A 23,572-nucleotide genomic window follows, 5' to 3' on the forward strand; every position below is an offset into this window, starting at 1 on the left:
TTCATTTATTTTGAACTGCGGTTATAGATACGTATGATGCACGATCCTCGCAGTAGAGAGCGCTATTTATGCAATAGCGAAAATCAGACCTGAAAAAAATTAGGCCTGTACGGGATTCGAACCACTGACCTCTGCGATACTAGTGCAGCGCTCTGCCAGTTGAGCTAACAAGCCAACTGGGAGCAAGCCGTTAAGTTGATTCGTAATAAACCCGTGATGATAAATTATTACGAATCAACTTAACGGACTGCTCCCAGTTGGCTTGTTAGCTCAACTGGTAGAGCGGTGCACTAGTATCGCAGAGGTCAGTGGTTCGAATCCCGTACAGGCCTGATTTTTTCCAAGTCTGATTTTCGCTATTGCATAAATCGCGCTCTCTACTGCGAGAATCGTGCATCATACTTAATATTCATTTGTTTAAATTTAAATTAGCCCTTCTGGCCTCGTTCTCCAGTACGAAATTCAAAAGAATACATTATCTTAAGCGAGGCCAGAAGGGCTAATTTAAATTTAAACAAAAGAATTAATCCGGCAGCCATTTGTAAAAGTGGTCTAGGGTATTTTATTTTCTCTGTACAATAATTCATGGAGGGATTAATTCTTTTGGGTGAAGACAGAGCACGTTGCGAGTTGAACTTTTTTGTCCAACAACGCAACCCCACTTTTTTGGTCAGCACTGCGTCCGCGTTTATTAATGCATATGCGTTTATTTATTTCTTCTTTTGCAAAGTCAGAGTTCCCTTTTGCTGTTTGCCGATGTCATAAACGTCAGTTCTTCGACTCATTATTTTTTATAGCCAGTCACAGTTCTCTATCTTTATTTTTTCCTAAATTCAATTTTTTTTAACATTACGATCGACATCTCCGTTTCCAATCTCACACTGTTTTAAAGTGTGGGCACTTCTTCCACGTATCCCATGAATTGAAGTTATGTGCACCGCTGTTTAAACCTGGGCCAAGAGGTTATTAAGTCATCCCCTCCCCACTCTTGTCGGGCGTGACAGACCACCACCACGTTTTCCTTTCATACACTGCCAAAACTGAAATGGGTGACGATCGACGATTAATCCTCCGTGAGCCATCTATCATGCTTTCCGTAATGCAGAGACAAGAACCCTTAATGTAGGCCATGTCCATACATGCAGTCTTAGCTTCATATCAATACTTACGAAATAATCGAAGTATAACCCGCACAGCTGTTTTTAAGAAGTTAGCCTCCGAATTTGTTACCCATTGACGATTAGGCTCGATTACATGCCGCTGCTCGAGAAATAAGCCTGCGCTCACCTCTGCCCCGTTTCCCCCCCCCCCTCCCCTCCCTTGTCGGGAGGGTCAAAGATCGGACCCGAGTAAACGGTGGAAATCGAGCCTAGACGCCGTTTCGATGACTAGTTTTGTCCATGTTCGTATCGTTCGATGATACGTGCTATGGAAGTGTAAGTGCCAAACACAAGCATTAGTATGCCTGCTACCATGATAACTCCATCCTTTAGAAAGATAGATGTTGGAATTCGTCCGTCGCCCTCTGAAGCTAAAGTCAAGACATGAATAAATATTGGGAAGATAATGGCCAGAGCTGTGCAACCAACGGAGCCGACCAATGCGATGAAATTATCCAGTTGAGGTACGCTGACTGCCATGATGCCTGCAACGAATTGAGACCTGAACCCATTAGCTTGGAAGCCACTCATTATTTATCGCCCAGCGCTTCAGGGTACCAATTATCCATTCAAAAATTATTCCTGAGTTTTCTTTAGCTAATTCTATGTTTACTGACGGTTGCGATTGCGTTGCTGATATTTTCAGACACAACATTAATATTTTATTGCCAATCGACCGACGCTATCACCCATTAGCTCTCATTAAAATTCGATTGCTACTAACATGTTAAAATAACTGTTGCTGCTCTGATACCGTAGTCAGCCCATATTTGATACTCCTCAGGTACATGTCTCAGGATCGGGGGCTGGATAATCAACATCGGAACGTAGAACTGAATAAAATACGTCAGAAATATACAGGTGGAAAACAGTAACTTTACTCCTGTGTATATTCTGTGGAGAAAACAAAAGTAATTTCATTCAAGAGGTCAACTATGTCAAAGGAAGCCCAATGGCGAGAGTGCACGTGAGACGTGCGTGATAGAGCAGGTAAGCGCGAGAACAACGCGACATATACTGGCTCTTTGCCCCTTATGAAAGTTTTCTGTCATCTTTTTCTTCCCCCTTCCTTACTTTGTAAGTAATTCCTCTTGGCTAGGTAACCTACCCTTCATTCGGAAGATTCAGTGTTATGCTGCCTCTACATTCGTCTTGACAAAAGAGGTATCCCAGAATTCCCAGTAGCGAGAACAGCAATGTGACGACTCCCATACCAAAGTTGAGAACCAAACGATAATCCTGAGGGGTTGCCATCTTGTTTTCAATCGGCAGAACCTTAGGTTGGAAGTATCAGAAAATAGCTTTGATGTCAAAAATCAAACCTATTAATATGGGGATTACCAGCTAATATGGGGATTAAGTTCGTCCCCCTATAACCCAATTGTAATGTAATGTAATGTAATGTACTATAATGTGAATTACGATTACGATTACAATAAAGTTGTTATATATTATTATGGTCAACTGGTGTTGACCTTGGCTTCTTGCTGATGAAGAGGCAACTTTTGTTTCGTTTATGTTACCAATCGGACTGTTTTTCGCCAATGACAGGGTCAGAGTCAGAGTCGTTATCAAACGCGATGAGTGGTACGATCTGGTAAAAATCAAACCCAAGGAATCGGAGGGAAAATATCTATGCCGCTTAAGACTTAGTCGCCTACGATCCACGGAAAACTGGACTGTCGCAGTCGTAAGCTATTGAGTGGCTTGAGAACTAACATTTTTATTGGTTGGTTCTTCCGCTTCTGCTTGCGACTACGTCAATCCAGTTTTCACTTGATCATAAACTTCGGACTGTCGGAATCAAAAGCGGAGTCGGAAGTGAAGAAATCGTTTGATTCTTCCGAATCCGATTCCGTCGCGTTTTTGACTTCGCTAACGCGACTCCGAATTTCAATTTTCACTTCGTCGAAGTGCTCTTATGACACTAACTTTGACTTCGATTCAAACCCCATTGCTATTGAAAGTCAAACTTAGTTATGATTTTATCTCGCCTTTCTTCCTCGATCGCATCCTCGGAGACCCAGGGGCTTTGGGTCGATTTCAAGTTAGGGCATGAAGAGCCCCTGGGGACATTGGCTTACAAGACTAGTTCCAAACGGTCCCAGTCGTTCTGCCATCTGATTGGTGCCAGAAAATCTTTGTGTTTTTCTGCCCAATCAGATTGAAGTGTGCATTGGAGTCCTTTCGTGTGTTATAACACGGACAAATTGCTCAGTTGCTCGCTATTTTTGTTTGGGCCGTGCGACGGAGATTTGCTTGAGGTGGAAAGTTTCAGTCTCAGCACACAATGTAAGAGAAATCGATCAGATTGTCCGCAAAAATCTTACCGGAAATTGTACTGAATACTCTCGCAGGTATCACTAGAGAACGTGTTTTAAAGTTCGCGAGGTTTGTATACAACACGATGTTTGCAGTCATTGACATGTCGTTTTAAACGTTAAACGAGATTTAAGCTTAAATCTTCCTAGATTTTTTGCATAATTTGCTGTGACTGAAACTTTGCCAATCCCGTGAAGTTATTTCGTCGCACGGGTCACGCAGGTATGTCGAGCAACTGGCGCTTTTGCCTACGTAGCTTTCTGCTTTCTGTGCGCGCCAAAATCTAATCTTCGCTTTGCAGGAGGGTCTTTCACAATACGGCTTAAGTTCGTGGACGACCTCCAGCAAGCGCTTAGAGAAAGCTTAGCTGTGTTTCCGGTTAACTAATTAAAATCTGAACAAAAACTTATTAACGAGAACATCGTGGGAAGGAGAAATTGTTTCGGGCAGTTGCCGAAGGGGTTTGGAAAGAGTTTAACCTTTCAACTGCTGCCTAGAGTGTTGAAATTCTTGAGCTAGGAAGGCCACGGATTCTCTTCTAGTCCCTTGGTCATTGTGATTTCACCTCTTCTGTCGATTGTTGAAGACCCAAGTTAAATACCTTTGATCATTGGGAATCGATCCGATGTTGCTTTCAAGGGGAAAAACAAAACCAAAGACCAAGAAATATTGGATGGAAAGGGCGGGTTTGCTTTATTGCAAATGTCAGCTTAATAGTACAGGGTCATCTACCCACATCTAATAAGCAAAAGTTTCCACGCTCAGCTTTTCCTTTTTTTTCAAGCGAAGATGAGATTAGATTTTGGCACGCACAGAAAGTTTCGCAAGTACCAGTTCCTCGACATACCTGCGTGGCCCGTGCGACGAAATAACTTCACGGGATTGGCAAAGTTTCAGTCACAGCAAATTATGCAAAAAATCTAGGAAGATTTAAGCTTAAATCTTGTTTAAGGTTTAAATCAATGACTGCAACCATCGTGTTGTATACAAACCTCGCAAACTTTAAAACACGTTCTCTAGTGATACCTGCGAAAGTATTCAGCATAATTTCCGGTAAGATTTTCGCGGACAATCTGATCGATTTCTCTTACATTGTGTGCTGAGACTGAAACTTTTCACCTCAAGCAAATCTCCGTCGCACGGCCCAAACAAAAATAGCCAGCAACTGAGCGATTGGTATTTGTCCCATCCTCGGAGACCCAGGGGCAGTGAGTCGATTTCAAGTTAAGGGCAGAAGAGCCCCTGGGGACATTGTCTTACAAGACTAGTTCCAAACGGTCGCAGTCGTTCTGGCATCTGATTGGTGCCAGAAAATCTTTGTGTTTTTCTGCCCAATCAGAGTGAAGTGTCGTTTGGAGTCCTTTCGTGTGTTTTAACACGCATGTATACAACAAGCTCTGTTGCTCGCTATGTTTGTCTCGGCCGTGCGACGAAGCTTTGCCCGAGGTGAAAAGTTTCAGTCTCAGCACACAATGTAAGAGAAATCGATCAGATTGTCCGCGAAATCTTACCGGAAATTATACTGAATACTTTCGCAGGTATCACAAGAGAACGTGTTCAAAAGTTTGCGAGGTTCGTATAAAACATAATGGTTGCAGGCATTGATATGTCGCTTTAAACGTTAGATGAGATGTAAGCTTAAAGCTTTTAAGATTTTTTGTACAATTTGTTGTGACTGAAACTTTTCCAATCCCGTGAAGCTATTTCGTCGCACGGGCCACGTAGGTATGTCAAGCAACTGGCGCTTATGCTTGCGTAGCTTTCTGTGCGCGCCAAACTCTAATCGTTGCCTTGTAGTAAAGTCTTTACAATATCGCCAAACTTGCAGATAACGTCGGACGACCTTCAGCAAGCGCTTAAAGAAAGCTTAGCTGTGTTTCCGGTTATCTAATTAAAATCTGAACAAAAACTAATCATCGAGAACATCGTGGAAAGGAGATGTTTTCGGACAGTTACCGAAGGGGTTTGGAGAAAGTTTAATCTTTCAACTGCTGCGTTGAGTGTTCAAATTCTTGAGCTCGAAAGGCCACGGATTCTCTTCTAGTCCCTTGGTCATTGTCATTTCACCTCTTTTATCGATTGTTGAAGACCAAGTTCATTACCTTTGATCATTTGGAATCGATGCTGCTTTCATCGGGGAAAACAAAACCAAAGACCAAGAAATATTGGATGGAAAGGGCGGGCTTGCTTTATTGTAAATGTCAGCTTAGTACAGGGTTATCTACCCACATCTAATAAACAAAAGTTTCCACGTTTAGCTTTTATTTTTAATTTTTCAAGCGAAGATTAGATTAGATTTTGGCCGGGCGTGCACAAAAAAATGCGTAAGCGCCAGTTGCTCGACATACCTGCGTGGCCCTTGCGACGAAATGGCTTCACGGGATTGGAAAAGTTTCAGTGACAGCAAATTATACAAAAAATCTTGAAAGTTTAAGCTTACATCTCATCTAACGTTTAAAGCGACATATCAATGCCTGCAACCATTATGTTTTATACGAACCTCGCAAACTTTTGAACACGTTCTCTTGTGATACCTGCGAAAGTATTCGGTATAATTTCCGGTAAGATTTCGCGGACAATCTGATCGATTTCTCTTACATTGTGTGCTGAGACTGAAACTTTTCACCTCGGGCAAAGCTTCGTCGCACGGCCGAGACAAACATAGCGAGCAACAGAGCTTGTTGTAGATGTGCGTGTTAATACACACGAAAGGACTCTAAACGACACTTCACTCTGATTGGGCAGAAAAACACAAAGATATTCTGGCACCAATCAGATGCCAGAACGACTGCGACCGTTTGGAACTAGTCTGGTAAGACAATGTCCCCAGGGGCTCTTCTGCCCTTAACTTGAAATCGACTCACTGCCCCTGGGTCTCCGAGGATGTATTTGTCCGTGTTACAACACACGAAAGGACTCCAAAGCACACTTCAATCTGATTGGGCAGAAAAACACAAAGATTTTTCTGGCACCAATCAGATGGCAGAACGACTGCGACCGTTTGGAACTAGTCTTGTAAGCCAATGTCCCCAGGGGCTCTTCATGCCCTAACTTGAAATCGACTCAGCCCCTGGGTCTCCGAGGATGCCTCGATCGTTATCCCTAACCGACAACCCGAAAAGGGAAAAATCGTTCTAGTGACTTCAAACATACCACGCCGATTCCCTCAAAGGCATACAAAGCGATTCCAAAGAACACAGGAAAGTTCGACCATCCTGCAAAACCTGGAAGTTTCTCCGTATGCTGGATATTTCTGATGAGGTACTGGAATATGATTACTAAAGAAATGCCACAGCAGATGTTAGCGATCATCGAGAGCGGAGCCAGGGTACGAAGATCCCGGATGAAGGACAAGAGGATTACAGGGATAAGCATAATTGCCATCCACGATTGGACGTCAAGAGCGTTGGAGACCTGGGAAGAGGAGAAAATAATGTTTACTTATTGATTGGGTGGGAGGGCCGGATGAGAAAATGTATGGCTTGACTGTCATGACGCATGCACGCACACCAAGAGTAGCGAGTTTTGTGCGTCACGACCATAGCCAAATGTTTTCTCGTCTAGCCTTCCCGCTCAGCCAACAAGTATACATTAGTGTGCGTGGAAGTCCAACAATTCAGATTCTAAATACGGGGAGTTTGCAAAGTATCGACTTAAAAGAAAATGGAGACGTGTGAAAAACATTTGTTTGTCTTACCTGTTGAAGATTATTAGCAATAAACACAAAATACACACTGCAGAAACCCAGCTGTGACATACATAGGAAAAAGTTTACAAGGTGTCTGTTGATCAAAGAAAAGTAATGTTAAAATCATGGCTTGGGGAGGGTTACGTTATAATTTATGAGAGAAGACCAAATAACAAGTTTGCTTTTCCAACGGCCGTTTCATTGCGTCGTATTGGACAAAAATATTGATAACCGTTAAAGAAAAAATACTAGCGTAACATAACATAAGGATAGTTGCAACTGTTTGGGCCGACTAGCGGCCGAATGAACAACTTGCGAACTGGTATTGATTAGGTCACGTGGCTCAGTAGCACATGGTTGTGGTTTAAGAGTAGTTTCGTATCGGGGACCATAAATGCTATGCTTGTTGCAGTTTTGTTTTTTCCCCACCGTTAATTGCACAGAAAATGTAAGTATCAGGTCTATAATTTCCTTCTACCCCGATCAGTTGTTAATTCAAGTTTTTCTTTGGTCCAGTTTTTACCGTAGGCGTAGATAATTCAAGACAACACAAAATGTCACAAATGGTGGAAATGTTTGTACTTGGAGGTTGTCGAGGTTGTCAACAATCATGAGATGATCTTTATTAAAGCGTTTATATTATTAGAAAAAACCAGGAAAGATTTATTACTCGACGTTTCGGGGTCATCGTGACTCCATTATCAAGAGACTAGTTTAAAAACATGCAAATAAGGAAAGGTACAAGAATAGCATAAATTAGACTGAACGGCTTAAACAAACACCTTGGCGCGGATGGAATCCGTTTGCACGTTCAGTGTTGGCTTACGCATGCGAATATACAACATTTCATTAACAAGGCAATCAAATTTGCCGTTACATTTCGTGATGACGTTGAATTGCTCGATCAAGCGTACCTCCGCGCTATTACCGGAGGTACGTCGATGACACCCTGACCGTAATGCCTGATAGGGTGACCGCTGGCCAGTTTCTAGACACCCTTAACTCTACCCATCCCTCCCTCCAGTTTACCATGGAAGTCGAACGGGAAGGAACCCTTCCCTTTCTAGGAATTGAACTGCTTAACCGTGCACCAAAGATTGAGAGTAAGGTCTACATCAAAAGAACCAACACGGGTCTCCTTCTGCATTTCCAGAGTCATGTTGACATTAAGTACAAGCGCAGCCTAGTTAACACCATGGTGGATCGCGCTTATCGATTATCTTCTAACTGGTCTTTCTTCTCCGAGGAATGTGACCGCCTTAGAGGGGTTTTTCATAACTTGAAATACCCAAAGCCACTGGTTGAGACTACAATCAAGCGGTTCGTTGAGAGAAGGATTTCATCTGCAGAACCCTGTCCATCACCAGACGTACCATCGGAGACTGTGAGATTAGTGTTACCCTTCAAGGACCAGTCGTCAGCTAATCATGTTAAACAACAACTGAACAGTCTAAGCTCGAAGTTAAGCGTGACTGTCCAACCAGTGTTCGTTAGCCCTAAGCTCGATCAACAGCTTAAGCAACACGAAATTAAGCCCCCTATTGTTAACCAACAATGTGTCGTTTATGAATTTAAATGTAACCTGTGTGATGCAGGGTATGTGGGCTATACTCGTGGTCACTTACACGAGCGCGTAGAAGGGCACACAAGGAAATCATCTTCTATCTACAAACACTACCACCTCCAGCACAATAGTGAAATGCCTGAACGCTTGATCGAGCAATTCAACGTCATCACGAAATGTAACGGCAAATTTGATTGCCTTGTTAATGAAATGTTGTATATTCGCATGCGTAAGCCAACACTGAACGTGCAAACGGATTCCATCCGCGCCAAGGTGTTTGTTTAAGCCGTTCAGTCTAATTTATGCTATTCTTGTACCTTTCCTTATTTGCATGTTTTTAAACTAGTCTCTTGATAATGGAGTCACGATGACCCCGAAACGTCGAGTAATAAATCTTTCCTGGTTTTTTCTATGCCTTTGCTTTAGCAAATCCCTGCTGATCAAGTGTTTATATTATTCTACAATTACGCGTAAGAAAATCTCTCTGCAAATTGTCCCCAACAGCAACCCAGCGAAATAAAATATAGCACAGTCTGTGCTCTTGTTGTATTATTGATGCACTTTCTTTCTTGTGGGGTATTGCTCACTGTCGTTTGAATCGCGAGGATCCCTTCAGCGTTTGTTTATAGGTTGTTTCAGTCTTTTCATGAGTTGTCCCTTTTAAATATCAACCCGAAAAAACGGCTGAGAAATGCATTTCATTAATAAAAGCCAGAGCCTGTTTAAACAGCGGCCTCGAGAAAACGCCGTGTCAAAACTGCCGATTTTTTGATAAATGCCAGAGGCTTTAATCGAGAATATACGGTACTGGTGGTCATGTGACGACCTGGGAGACGGTCGGTTGTTGGGTAGTCCCCCTCGCAGCCGTTTTTAGTCTCGTCACGCAACGCTCCTCCCCAGTTGCGTGACGAGACTAAAAACGGCTGCGCGGGAGACTAGTTGTTGGGTGACCGAGAGAAACAAGCTTGACTAGCGCGATTATGTTTCGTTACCGAAGTCGCTATTGCGAATAATATATTATTGCTTAAGTAGTGCTCCTCACTGCGAAGATTGTTCTCACATGCGAAGTCGTTATTATTACCTGCCAAGATGAGCTTTCTTTGGAAAATGACGTCTGATGCTTTCCTCCGCAACTTCTCCGTAACCTAACGAAATTACTCCAGTTCTTAAGGAAACAAGAAGTAAAGAGAGGAGAGACATAAGGAACCAAGCATAATTTGTCACGGGGGGAAGTCATATGGTTTACGGGGGGGAACAGAGGATGGATTAGTCGTCGCTAACAGAGTATAAAGGGGGGGGACTATAGCAAAGTGACTGTCAATGGTGGGGGGTTCATCAGAATACTACAGAGCCATAGGGGGGGATCAGCTAAATTTTATTGTAACATAACCAAAATCCTACAACACCCCTGTCCCCCTCCTGATTTAAGTGACCTTCTATGAGAATGCTATGTGTATGGGGTGGTGGATAATATCCTGTTTTCCTATGGCCGAGGGTCTGGAGGTAAAGTAGCTTAGAGTTACCGTTTGAGGTAACATTTAAGAAACACGAATTGAGCTGCAACAGCGCTGCACTTACCTTAGAGACAAAATATTACTACATTTGACCAATAGATGCATACAATGGATTGTAATCCCTGCAACTACCAACAATGCCAATGGACCCATCTGCAAGGAGAAAACGGGAGTGATATAGATCTTATGAATATTATTTGTTTTTTTGTTAGTTTGTTTGTCTGTTTTCATTAAGAAAGAAATTCTTATGGCTTAACAAAAGTCTCCTGTAGAGAACTCTATTTGCCATTATCAGAGTATGGATGGGTCGCTCCTTGAAGAACGTTACCTTCCAACTTTTCTGAATGTTGTGTTAAAACCTACCACAATCCCAGCATGCATCATTGCCTCAGGTAATCCCAGTATACCCGTTCCAACGTTTCCCCTCCAAAGATGCATCAAAGTCTGCATGTTACTGCATATGAAGACAGAATCATATGAAAAAACTGAATGAATGAAATATCAGGGCAATATTTCTAATGCGAAGCTGACAATATGGACATATGAAGGTGTAGTCTGATCGTCCGGGTGAGTGTGGGAACGCGCCCTTTCGACTTGCCGACAGTCTGATCGTCCGGGTGAGTGAGGAACGCGCCCTTTCGACTTGCCGACAAACGATACCGCTTTGGTTACGTTACGTTGACGACACATTCACCGCCGTTCGACACGACGAAATTGACGCATTCCACAACCACCTTAACGAACAAAACACTGACATACAGTTTATCAGAGAAGTCGAAGAAAATGGCAAACTTCCTTTTCTAGACTGCCTGGTAAGCCACAACGACGACTCATTACGAACGACAGTTTACAGGAAACCGACACACACCGACAGATTACTAGACGAGTCATCCTACAACCCTACATCACGCAAAGCCACAACTATCAGAACTCTAACACGACGCGCACAACTAGTATGTGACTCGACAGACAGCTTATCCGACGAGAACAAATACCTTCACCGTGTTTTTACGAAGAACAACTACAACAACGACTTCATCCGACGAAACACTCACCGACCCACTACCACTACCGAAACAAACGACACCGCAACCTCTACGACTACAGCAACCATACCGTACATAAAAGGCATGTCTGAAAACATCTCGCGCATCTTACCACCCTTCAATATCCGCGTCGCCCACAAACCCATCACCACACTACGTCAGTTACTAGCCAACGTTAAAGACAAAGACGAACCGAGGAACAGACAGGGAACGATTTATAAGATCAATTGTTCCGACTGCCAAGCCTCCTACATCGGTGAGACTGGCAGAAACCTCACAACAAGACTGACTGAACACAGACGGGCGACAAGGAAAGGTGATGTCAGCAATCACATTGCTAAAAACCATCGACTTACCAACCACAACATTGACTGGGACTCTGCGCAATGCATAACCTGCAGCACTGACTATTTTCAACGACTGACTCTGGAAAGTTGGTTTACTAACTTAGAACAGACTCCCCTAAACAGATGTCAACAACTACCCGCCCCATACAAACGACTCATTCACGACATAAACATCACAAACGACCGAAAAAGAACGACCTAACTTTACCGACAGATCGAAACAGACCAATCACGACCGACTTACGCTACTTGAGTCTTACAGCCAATGACACACCGCAAAACCAACCGATCATTTCACACGAACTGGAATAAGAACATTCTACTGACAACAATCATTCACTTGACTCTGATGATGACTTCCGCATAGGTTGTCGAAACGTCAGTCACTACCACCGACAACAGTCCTTCTCACGACTACACTCACCCGGACGATCAGACTACACCTTCACATGTTACCCCCGGGTTCAAGCCATTTACTGCAATATGGACATAAATCAGACGTTTTCTCGGTTATTCTTTGATCCAGGAAAATTTTATCCTTCTCGTTAGGTATTTAGTTGTACGAGGAAAGAGGGAGAGGGTCTCTTTAGTGAGCTCTGGGAACATAAGCTCTCTACTTCGCCTTGAGAAAGCAGTCCCTTATTTACCTTTTACCTTTTTTCAAGGAAGACTCACTGGAGTTGTATCATTCTACCCTAGAGATTGACTCTGTATTCCCTAAACTGATCAGTATCCGTATTCCTCATAGTCTCCTCCATAATGTCTCCTTACGTACCAACATGGAAACTTCGTTAGACAATCTAAACTTGTTAGGTTGGGGATCATTTTGATCCTTTATTAATTCTCACGATCTCAATGAATGATTCAGCGGTATCACTCTTAGGCGGTTCACTGGTTAAACGAGTCTTAAGGAACAGTACGTTGACTTTCTGTTAATGTAAATTAAAAGGTAACAATTATTCCGTGTATTTTGTCGCTGGTTACTCTGTTGTACCCTATAAAAAAAATCCCCCACTATTCCCCCTATTACCCTATAAACCAATCTCACCCTTAGCCGCCTCCCTCACCCTCCCCTCCCTCCCCTTAGTGGATAAAATCTGAATACGAGATAGTTGAAGAACAAGATAGCCAAGTTGGCGCTCAAGTCCTTGTTGTATAATTGGAAATTTTTTAGGTATGAGATAGTAGTACTTACGTTGTGGCATCCTCCAGATGTTGCCGTTTCTCTGTTGTAGGTGCAGCTGGGCTGGCGCTTTCACTTGTGTAGTCGTATGAATATTCTTCGTCTTGTCCACCGCCACTGTGTAAATTGTTATCTCCTTGACCGACGTGAGTCGAAGGGTTTGATGTCGTAGTTTGATTGCTTTGGCCATTTTCTAGCTTGTCACTTGATCCCTGGGGCAAAATGAAATTTAGCGAGAGAAGAAGTTGCAAAAATGTGACTCAATGACTCGACGTTAGACCCAACCTGAATTATAAAAGACTGAGAAAGAACTGAGCGCTCTTTGGAGTTTTTTTTTTTTTTTTTTTGTCGAGTGCATGAAGCTTAAAAGTCTACTAAGCCGTAATGAAGCCGGAGTAACCCTGACATGAACAAGCTGTGAAGGAATCAAACGCGAAAATTGCGGTGTATTTTTTTTGTTTTCTTTATTATTTTCCCAAATTGCATGAAATTGAATCAAATGTTGAATGAGGAACTCACCTAGACAGGTGGGAACGAAATCTTATTATTTTTTTGTGCTCTTATTGTAATTCAACGAAACCTTTGTCAAATGCAACGCCATTGTGAAAAAATAAAATCGATTACTATTTTCTAATGAACAGCCAGAGGGTAATTTTAAATGATTCAATTTGAAAACTTTGAAGCTCTCCTAATCTATATGCATGTTCAACTGACTCGATCGAACAAACATACACATAGAGCTTCAAAGTATGATCTTTAAGCTTCTGTCTTCGTCGAAGTAACAATGAAACATTGACTACACAGTAAAAATGCGTCAAATAAAAAGTATTTACGCAATCGGAGTCTGTATCGCTACTGGATTTACTTTGGTGTTCATGTTTCTAAATTAGGATCAGTAGTATTACCTGTGAATGGATAGATTCATGAAAGAAGATTGAATAATTACCTGAACCAGAGGTATTTTCTCTTCGCTCGAGGCCATTGGCATTCAGTCGCTTTTTTTACCTTGTCAGTTCAGTTTGACATCATCTTACGACGAGTTCCTTACAAAAAAGACCTGCCACATACGAAGAGGAAGCGAAAGTGGGAAAGTTACGCGAATAAACTCCGACCCTGATCGAAATTTTATTATTTATGATTTAAAAGAAAGCAAGCTGTGAAGAATAAATTTTTTATCATATCAACCAATAGGAGCTTCCGAGTCAATTGTCCGGGCGAAAGCGATTTAATTATGTCTCGAAAAGCTCTGAAAGCATTTTTATCTTTGAAAACAAGGCAAGACGCTTTTGTTCTCTTTGAAAGCGCGAAGATAACACGTTTTAGCCAAAACGATACTAGGCTGCCCGCGCGGCTTAACGCGTTGACGAAGTTGTCCAGAACAGATTAAAGGTAATTCTTCTAGCGCGCCCTGTTAAAATCAGTCAAATTCTTCTCACGAGTGAATTTTGAAAAAAAGAATCCCGAAAGACTTGAAAGGTATTATTTTACGAGTGTTGCTTTGACAACGCTACAAATTTCGTTATTTCAAACAACTCGAGGTTATCGCTACTAGGGAAATGAAATTAAGATTCTCAAACTGATCAACCATCTTAAACTTCCAACCCTGTGAGTGAATGGTTTTCTAATTTCTCCATACAATATCACCCTTGAATCAAATATAAAGGTCATAGGAATAAAGAAAATAATCAGAATTAAGCTCCTCATTGTCAAACAAATTATCCTTGCGGTACCCTTGGAAACGTAGAGAGAACAGAAAGGTCGCTCAAGTTTTAAAACAGTCAGGTTTGGATCTGGAAAACATTCGATTATGTACTTGGGACCACGTCTATGAGCGAAACTACCTAAGAAAATTAGGGAATCGTCATCTTTAGCTATTTTTAAAAGAAACATTTAGAACAAGGACATAACAATTTTAGAATCGAGTAATATTTTATTCACATTTTACTATATGGTTAAAGTATCTTTACGACACATTTTTATTAGTATTTTTTCAAGCATATATTTTCTGCATTTTTAGAATTGTACTTTAATGTTTATCCTTTCTTTTTGAATTTACTTCTTAATATAGTGTCCCCAATTAGCGTCATTGTGTCGCTATAGCAAGATGTATTTGACACTCAAATAAAGATACTTACTTACTTTACTTACAGAACGTTTTAAGCGAACTTTTATCAACAGATGTCTTTTTAGTTTCATTTAGATCATAACTAGTTTTCTCTTTGGTGATAAATTTTTGTAAACATTGCACGTTAGTTTGCAGGTATATGTTGTTGTTAAATCAATCAATAAATAAAGATTACATACATAATAACGCGGAGAATATGGAAATTAATTTTAGGGTGAAAACAGGTTAACATATCGATCCAAATTTCTTCGGTTACGTCGTGGCGATAGCAAAAATATTCAGCAAAAATGGTCAAGGAAGCGAGTCCTTTCAACAACCGAAAGAAAGAGTTAGAAATTTTCCACGAAAAAGAACGAAACAAATTTTCCCAACAAATTGAAACGGGACAAGCTCCAGTAATGGTTGCACAAACATGTTAGTGGCACTGAAACACTAATAACTCGTGTTGCGGCCTGGGATTTAGTTTAAAAGTGCTTACATCCGGGATTTGCTATCTGAACCCTTATGATTACCCCGCATATACTAACTTGCGAACTCATTTATTTACGTCCGAGATATCGTCTTCACTCTCTCATCTTTTTTTCTTTCAGAATTTAAGTATTCATGCACAAGGAAACGAGGAAATGTACTGATTCCATTTGAATTCGTCTTCGTTTCCGACCATTCTTGTCAGATCTGATCACAAAAAGTTTCCACACTCATGGCAGGCTCTCATTACAAGAGCTTGGGCACGAACGTTTCCTCTCCCGCGGAACCTCCGCGGAGGAGTATGAGGCCTTGAACAACGCGAGCCGGCAAAAGGTCTGCAGTGGGTCTGGCACTGTTAAAAGAAAAAAACTAGTGCCAGCCTCTTGGCAGACTCTCCCACTCGTCTCTAATCTTCCCGCGAGCGGCAGAACACGCGTCCGAAAGCACTAAAAATGAGGGCCTGGGGCCCGTTTCACGAAAGTTCAAGTGACTGGGCGGGTCCCAAGCCACGTTTTAAAATAAACATTTAATGGATAGAAAGGCAAGTTCTGGCGCCGAAACCAGTCTATTTTACTTGTTTAGCTAATAGTTTTATTGTATTTTCTTCAAAATTTTTGAAACCATCTTGATTGAAAACAGAAAAGATTTTCGGTACCGTTAAGTTACCGGGACTTTCAAGAGATGGGCCCCTCGATCTGTTCTCAGGCTACTCTCATGGCAATCACGTGTCGTAGCATAAAGAGGCCAGTTATTTGCCGTCCCTCTTCCGATGAGATAGAAGTGCTATAAGAGGACTACCTAACACATTGTAGTACATAAATTTTGATAGCTTTTAAGAGATTAATTCTTTAACCACCAGATGACCGTATGGGATTAACACGTAACTTCCTCAGATAATATCTACCCATTATCCAGCAAATAGGTAATTAGAATACTCAAAGTTATCAGGTAGAAGTTTTTATCTTGATTCAATGTTACCGGCCGCGGAAGGAGAGGTCGAAGTCATTTACATTGAAAGCAAACATAACCTCGTGCTTTAAATGTATTCTTTTTTGCCATACCAACTCAAGTCAAATACGTTTACATGGGGGGAGGGGTGGTGTTCGTTTTCTTAACTTATCCTTAACATCGACCCAAATTCTCGTAACTAATATACAAGGAAATCTGCAGCAGCTAGAGGGGAGAATTTACAGCCAGATCTTGAAAGCTCAAGGGTTAATTCGTCTCAGTTCTTTACTTCAGAGTCATCAATGTGCAAATTCCAAGTAAATCGTTTGTTCAAGTACAAGATTTGAGAAGTTTGTGACTGTCAACTGTGATTTAGTCATTGTTCCATTTTTACCGATAGCGATCTTTAACCCTACACGCATGCTAATTTGGGCATTAAATATCCTCTAATTCTTCAAAAAATGCCGCCAATTTAAAGGTGGAGAAAAAGAAAAAGTTGTTCATGATGACGTCGTCTGTGCGTCTGTCATTGGTGAGAACCAATCACAATGCGCGTAAAATTCGGCTCATTTGAAAATATATAATTTGGGTATATCAACTGAGTCGATAAATATAAATTGGCTATCGCAAAGAGTTTCTAAGCTGACTTTTCGAGCATTAGCCCTTCGTCTGAGCAAAGGGCTTACGCTCTGACGAAGGGCTAACGCTCGAAACGTCGGCTGATGATGTAAATTGGCCACCATTTTGAGCGTCAGTTAGCAATTCGTCGGAGCGAAGGGCTAATGCTCGAAACGTCAGCTTATAAACTCTTTACGGTGGCCAATTTACTTTATCGACCAGTTGATAAAACCAAGCTATCTTGTTATTTTCCCCCACCTACGCAGCACCACAGTTTTGTAAGAAACTTATCCCCTTTCAGTCATTACATAAATAGACACTGACGCACAACCCACAATCCCACATATCTTTACGACGACCTGCTAAATGCTCGAAGAGGAGGATATTGAGCTCTGGAGACTCTCAACACCGCAACACCGCAAAAATATTAAAAAAAAAAAAAAAAAACCGCATTACCGTGTGCGAAGATTGCGAAACACGGACATATGTGATTCATATACGCGCACAATTGATAACGTCACATGTAAGATGATATTACAGGTACATGCACGTTCTGTGGATAAAATGATATAAAACTGATCTTCTTAGTACACCTGTTTCTCTGGAAACTCAAATCTTCGCTCATGTGCTAAAAGACATCATCCGCTCGCTCTTCAGTTCGACGGAATATTGCTCTAAGGTATTAATGCGTCCCGAATTGCTCTCAGGACAAAAACGTGAAACAACTGACGATGTTTCCTGTCGTACTGTCCTTCAGTTACTGCGTTAAAACATTAATTATTTTTAATCGTTCATGGGAAAGACTTCCCAAAGAAATATATTACTTTATTTTTCCAGACTTTGAAGGCGAATGAAGAATTTCAAAAATATCTCTTAAATTTACTTTCTCTCAACATTTTTTAATCTCACTGGTAGGTATCGTAGGGTCAGACAGATTTAAGTATGGTACAAGAGAATTCTTAAAGCGTAGAGTTTTGCCTTTTTAAAACGCTTTGACTAAAATGATGCAATGTATTTTCAAATTTGGAGAAACGATGCTATACCATGTGTTATTCCGAAGTTTTCGACAAAATTCTGCGGGAATAGGCATCAATCTCCCCAATAAAAACAAAAGAGTCATCTCTGTTAATGAAGTTTCATATCCTGTCTCACGATCGATGTTTTTGCTTCTTGTGTGAACTGCGAAATTCGACCGCAGATTGCTAATCCTCTTCGGACGATAACAACGGCTGTTTGCAAAGCGTAATGCTCCGCTGTGATTGGCTTGTTTTCAACAGCTGTGAAAAGCGTATTTCGTATATTTGTTTCCTCCGCTGTCCGCTGTCACACAGCTCTCCAGTTTTTCTGTTTCTTAATGAAGGGCTTGCATGCTGCTGTAGTAGCTCTATTCCCCTATCAGTGTTAAAACTACTCAGGTGAACCCACTTTTACCCTGCGTGTTACATCGAGAAAACTTTACGCCGTTTCAAAGCGAGTGATGCACGATGGGCATGCCAGGAAACGGCGCTTTTGCGAGTCGGGCGGATGTCTTTGCCATTCTAGGGTCAATTCTGTTAGAGAGCTAGCCCATCAGTAGAACTTTTCAGATTTTGAAAGCAACGAGGGGCTTCATAAAAATGACTTGTTCATCCGGTTGAAACAGTAAAAAAGGTTATCATGAAGTCCCTTGAGGCAAAACCTAAAGTCAGAGTGTTTTTCCTTAATGAATTATGCGCTTGGTAATACTTCGAAAAGAAATAAAAATTTAATCTGGGAAGTCAAAAAATCACCACAGTGTTTAATAGATTGGAGGATGTTTTTTCGTGAATAAAGTCAGAAAAATTATCGGATTTTTCACCTCAGTTTGGCCCGATACTGAGAGGTTAAAGAGAGGAAATTCAGTCTCGACTGAGCGACGACCTAAAGGAAAATGAACGAGTTATATTGAACTTGTTTGAAAAGAAAACGAAAAACAAAGCAACGAAGATTAATGGCAACGAAACAAAAATAAAACAAGTGAACAAACGAAAACTTAACTTTACATCAATTCCTCAGCAGTTAACTTGAAATAAATTTTTCCAAATGAGCTAAATGTATTTCTCCAATTTCCACCTGCTGTGGTATATGAAATTTGAAGTCACAGTGAGATGAGATGCATACACGATCTCAATGAAACTAAGCCAAAAGCTTTTAGTATTTTGAAAGATAAGCCAATGTTAAACCAATTACATCGTTTGCATTCATAAAGAAGCCTCGAGGCCTTTTGGCTATTGTTTCCAACATGACTGTAAAACTTTGTTTGAATTTTATCTTTAATTGGTCGGAGGTAAAATTGTTAACGGGGAGTGACTGCTTGGAAAAATAGCAATTAAAATAAATGGTTCGGTGTTATAAGCTGACAACCGTCCATCCTTCTGCTCTCGATTTTGTCTGCTAATAAATGTACGCCAGTATGCGAAACAGAAACTCAGAAAAAATCTCTAATTAATATGATGTACGTGTGATTCTGTAGTATTTTGTTTCCTGCACTTGCAGAAAGTAATGTTTTGTCCGAGAAAGTTTCGCATGCTATCACGAAACTTTCCGTTCAAAAACCCGTATAGAAAAGGATTGAGCGCGCTATTGAGAAACGTCAGTAGAGTTGTTGGAACTTTGACCGCTTTCGAGAAACTGTGGTTATTTATGGAACCGTAAAATATAAGTAGGAAATATGGGCTCCAGCAGATAAGAAAAACTACTATGATAATCCACAGCATTTTGAAACCACGCACTTTCTTCCTTCGTTTGTTTCGTATCGCTCTCGGGGCATATAGCTTTTTAACACGAGACGTGTTAGTTGCAGATGTGATTTCGTCAGCGATCACCGTGTTTTCAGGCGTGCGGACAAATGTCGTTTCACCGTTAAATTGTGAATTTCCTTGGGTCACATTGCTCATTTCACCGACGTTTATGCCTTTGTGGTGATGAACTCGTCTGAATTGTCTCCTTGCTGTGCATAAGATGGATACGTAAGTGAACGCAATGACCGAAAAGGGCACCGCGAAACAACTTAGAAATAGAAAGAAAGTGTATCCGTTATCGACCGAAGGTTTACCAAATGAAGGTCGACAAATACATTCCACAGCCACAAATCTGTAACCTTCTCCCCAGCCGAACACTGGCATAATAGCGCAAACAGCTGAATGTAACCAAACGTACCCGATCATCACCAAGCAGGTTCTCTGCGTTACGAGTGTACAATATTTCAGAGGACGGCAGATGGCAAAGTAGCGGTCGATAGCGACCAGAGCCAAGGTCAGTATGGACGTTATACAGAAGACGGAAAGGAGAAATCCCGTTAAGACGCACATCACCTCGCCAAAAACCCACATCCCTGTGATAGATGAGACTAGTGCAAATGGCATGCAGAGTACAGACAGGAGCAAGTCTGTAACGGCCAGATTAAATATGAACGAGTTAGTGATAGTTCGCAAAGAGCGATGAGCGAGGATACATCGGCAGATAAAGCTATTGGCGACGGCCCCAACTGACATTACAAGCGCAAGGAAAACACTTTGTGCAACAACCACGGCCGGAGTTCCAGATGACTGCCCTTTCTCCAGAGTGAAATTCCCCGAATTGCTCATAGTTACCTTCGTAGATTTACATCGAACAAAAGCCTCACGTTATACTCACTAGAAGCGCCTTAAAAATTCCCTATCTGTGCGTAGTGCTGCGTTGGCGTCTTAGCGGTGTACTTGTTTGCTGTCCACTATGTTGCATTTATCACTTGGTTTCCGGCAACGGACTTGTGGGGCAATTTACGGGTCGTAAAGGAAGGTGAATTTCCAAGAACTAACCAAAACTCATGAAGTGCTACAAGTTAATTTTCCGGTGAAAAGATACAGTGATCCGCTGTAGATTTCAATGTTCTTGCTGTTTGCTGTGGCTGTTCAAATAATCACTATAGAGAGGATGAATATTTAAACCAAGATGACAAACGCTTCGCCCGCCGACGTGACTTCCTTGAGAACTGACAATTAGAGATGCGAGCAAGTTCATGTCCCTTATTCCAAGGCACCTGTCAATATGCAAATATTCTTCGAAAATAACGATGAAAAAAAAAAAATGAAAATAAATTGACTTTCTTTAAGTTTCTCTCCTCGGCGCCTTTTTTTCTTTTTTTCTTTTTATCATGTATCTTATCTAACAAACCGGCGGGCGATTTGTTTCTAGATTTTTTTTTTCAGCAGAATTAGTTTCAGTAAGATGACGGATCATCGACGATGTTGAATTCAGTCATAAAGTTAAGTCTGTGCCCATTAAGAGAACCTTTCCATTATTCACTTGACATATGAACTAGAACTTTCCTGCTCACTTCAAAATGTCACCTCTTCGCGAAATGATTGTCATACAAAAAGGAAATACCTGGAGGGGAGGAGGATCAAAATGAATGTGAAAATGAGTACGCTTGGAACAAAATATCGTTATTAATAAATCTTGGTTCTCGCCCAACAGATAGATGTATTCAGTTTTTAATTAAAAGAGAAACTTTCTATTTGTCTATCGGATGCTTTGTCAACATTTATACCTACCTCTTTGACAAACAATAGGATTTTTGTCCTGGCGTTAACTGGGTATGATTTAATGAAGCTTTCAGCTAAGAATGGCTCGGTAAACATCACAAGCGAAGACTGTTCAAATATTAATCGCCGCAAACTCGCAAATCACCCCTTTGCATAAAAGGCACTTCTCCAGTTTTCGAAAGTTGTACAACTGACATCGATTTTATGATTCTCTCTCGGCTTCTATATTAATTTCATGGAAGACAAAAAAATGCTTAATTGCGGAGAATGTCAACTCACCGGAATAAGCTATTTTAGCCACGTTTAAGATTTAATCTGATTTTACACCGAATCGTTTCATAGACAGAAGGAAAGGTCATAGTAATGTTCATCAGAACTATTTGCTCTTTCTGTTATGATAATGTGACCAACTTTGTTCTTTTTTTAGCAAAAAAAACTTTTCGGATCATTAGAAACAAAAACGTGATGAAATACAATACTGTTTCAAAAGTTTACTTTCACGAGAAACACTGTCCTTGGCCTTGGTTATGAATTCAACAGCATTAGTGATTCGAAACATGAAAGAAAGCTTTCTTTGTTACTAATCAAACATCATTATGTATGATTTTTAACAGGTGCAACTATACATCGCGAGCGTTTCTTTTCAACGTAAGGGGTTTCGACAAAAGCTAGTGAACAGCGATCAGTGCCGTCACCGACAACTTGAAGATCGACCTCTCACCACGGTCTTGTTTAGCCTGTAAATAGGCGGCTGTCGCGTTTGGGTTTCGCCTCAAGGCCCTTCCTAAGGACAGCCATATCACACCGGTGGCAGCCGCTTATGAAGAAAGTTCTTGAAACCTCTTATTCAACTGACCACATAATAGTTCCTCGTATTCCTGTGAAATCTGTATGTGATCCAAAACTTGTCATTACACCAACATCAGTTAAAATGAGACGTTACCCTGCTTCATCTCCGATGTAATTTTTAAAATGTAGTCGAAGAAAGCAACTCTTCTCCCTACTCCTTTCGGGTTACTTTTTCCATTAGCATCCTTCAAATAATTTTTTTAAAATATTAACTGAGCAAATTCAGGTATTTTAAAATCTTGACCGATCTTGCGCAGTTGAATAATTTAGATAATGAGGTTTCACCGATAATTTTCTTTATCTTGTCAAAACTGAGGAAGGTGGAAAGCCCTCGGGACTGATCTTGTGAAAGAGAACTGAGATCAAAATTTTCTGTGCGATAGTTGCCTAGTTATCAGTTCTGGTTAGCGTTTACGTAAATATAAAGTTTTTTTAAAAAAAAAAAAAAATTTCTCTTAGTGAATCAGACTGTTTCTAAGTATGTATCTACAAACTTACAAGCTCTTCCAGATAAAATTACATGATCTAAAAGAGCTCCCCTTCGCCTTCCCACCCTAGCGCGGAAGACAGACGCAGTACAGTCAGCGTTCATGGCTTAAACTTGAATTCTAGACAGCGAAGATAAAAAAATCCACTCTCCTTGTTGACTCCTTTACATTTCCACGTGTATCATTTTAGAAAGTTTAGAGTTGTATCAAAATAGGAACCTTAGTCTGATAGTTTTCTCAATTCTCATTATGCATTTGCTTGTAAATGTCAAAGATTTATTGATACTGTAAGGAGGGGCTTTTTGACAGTAACTGCTGCCTTGCGCTTCACCAAAGAAAGCAGATGAACTTGTTGTAAAACCGAGTTATACGGCCTTAAATCATCCCATAAATCTCGAAAGACGCAAAGAAACAACACAGAAGCGAGGTGAGTTTGTCTTTCTACAAAATTAGTTCACATTTTCAGGGTTTTTATTTAGCGCTCGCCCACTCGCCAATGCGGGAAGGAGTGAAGCCTGTCGGGCTAGTGCAAATCGTGGATCATTCGCCCGGTTTGGCGACTGGAATTTTCATTCAGTTCATAAAAAAATGAAACTGACTGTTTTTGGAAAAAAAAAAAAAATAAGACCTACCAGTACTTTTCTTATTCTGGAAGCTTAAAAACCTAGTACATACACACGTACACACATTCGCGCTTCGGATATGCAT

At 41.0% G+C, this 23,572-nt stretch overlaps 2 protein-coding genes across 2 annotated transcripts; both read right to left on the reverse strand.

The window, feature by feature from the left end:
* Window positions 1–801: 801 nt before the first annotated feature.
* Window positions 802–13,971, reverse strand: LOC111336415 (proton-coupled amino acid transporter 1). Its single transcript, XM_022942521.2, has 10 exons — window positions 13,771–13,971; window positions 12,837–13,036; window positions 10,612–10,702; window positions 10,313–10,401; window positions 9,816–9,899; window positions 7,180–7,264; window positions 6,636–6,896; window positions 2,269–2,435; window positions 1,885–2,054; window positions 802–1,645 (listed from the first exon to the last, which is right to left on the reverse strand). Exons 1-10 carry the CDS (start codon window positions 13,810–13,812, stop codon window positions 1,389–1,391), a joined length of 1,446 nt encoding a protein of 481 aa, XP_022798256.2. The 5' UTR covers window positions 13,813–13,971; the 3' UTR covers window positions 802–1,388.
* Window positions 13,972–17,861: 3,890 nt separating this feature from the next.
* On the reverse strand, window positions 17,862–23,038 carry LOC111336438 (alpha-1A adrenergic receptor). Its single transcript, XM_022942551.2, has one exon. It carries the CDS (start codon window positions 20,586–20,588, stop codon window positions 19,443–19,445), a length of 1,146 nt encoding a protein of 381 aa, XP_022798286.1. The 5' UTR covers window positions 20,589–23,038; the 3' UTR covers window positions 17,862–19,442.
* Window positions 23,039–23,572: the final 534 nt, after the last annotated feature.

This window comes from Stylophora pistillata, chromosome 9, assembly GCF_964205215.1.
Source record: "Stylophora pistillata chromosome 9, jaStyPist1.2, whole genome shotgun sequence".
Classification (NCBI taxonomy): Eukaryota; Metazoa; Cnidaria; class Anthozoa; order Scleractinia; family Pocilloporidae; genus Stylophora; species Stylophora pistillata.

What these genes read in the sequence shown, in the direction of transcription:
- LOC111336415 (XM_022942521.2), bottom strand. Translation starts at nt 13,812, where the DNA reads ATGCCAATGGCCTCGAGCGAAGAGAAAATACCTCTGGTTCAG. An exon ending in TGATGCATGCTGGGATTGTG is followed by an intron (nt 10,402 to 10,611) that starts GTAGGTTTTAAC and finishes TTCTCCTTGCAG; the next exon opens with ATGGGTCCATTGGCATTGTT. An exon ending in TTGCTAATAATCTTCAACAG is followed by an intron (nt 6,897 to 7,179) that starts GTAAGACAAACA and finishes TCCTCTTCCCAG; the next exon opens with GTCTCCAACGCTCTTGACGT.
- LOC111336438 (XM_022942551.2), bottom strand. Translation starts at nt 20,588, where the DNA reads ATGAGCAATTCGGGGAATTTCACTCTGGAGAAAGGGCAGTCATCTGGA.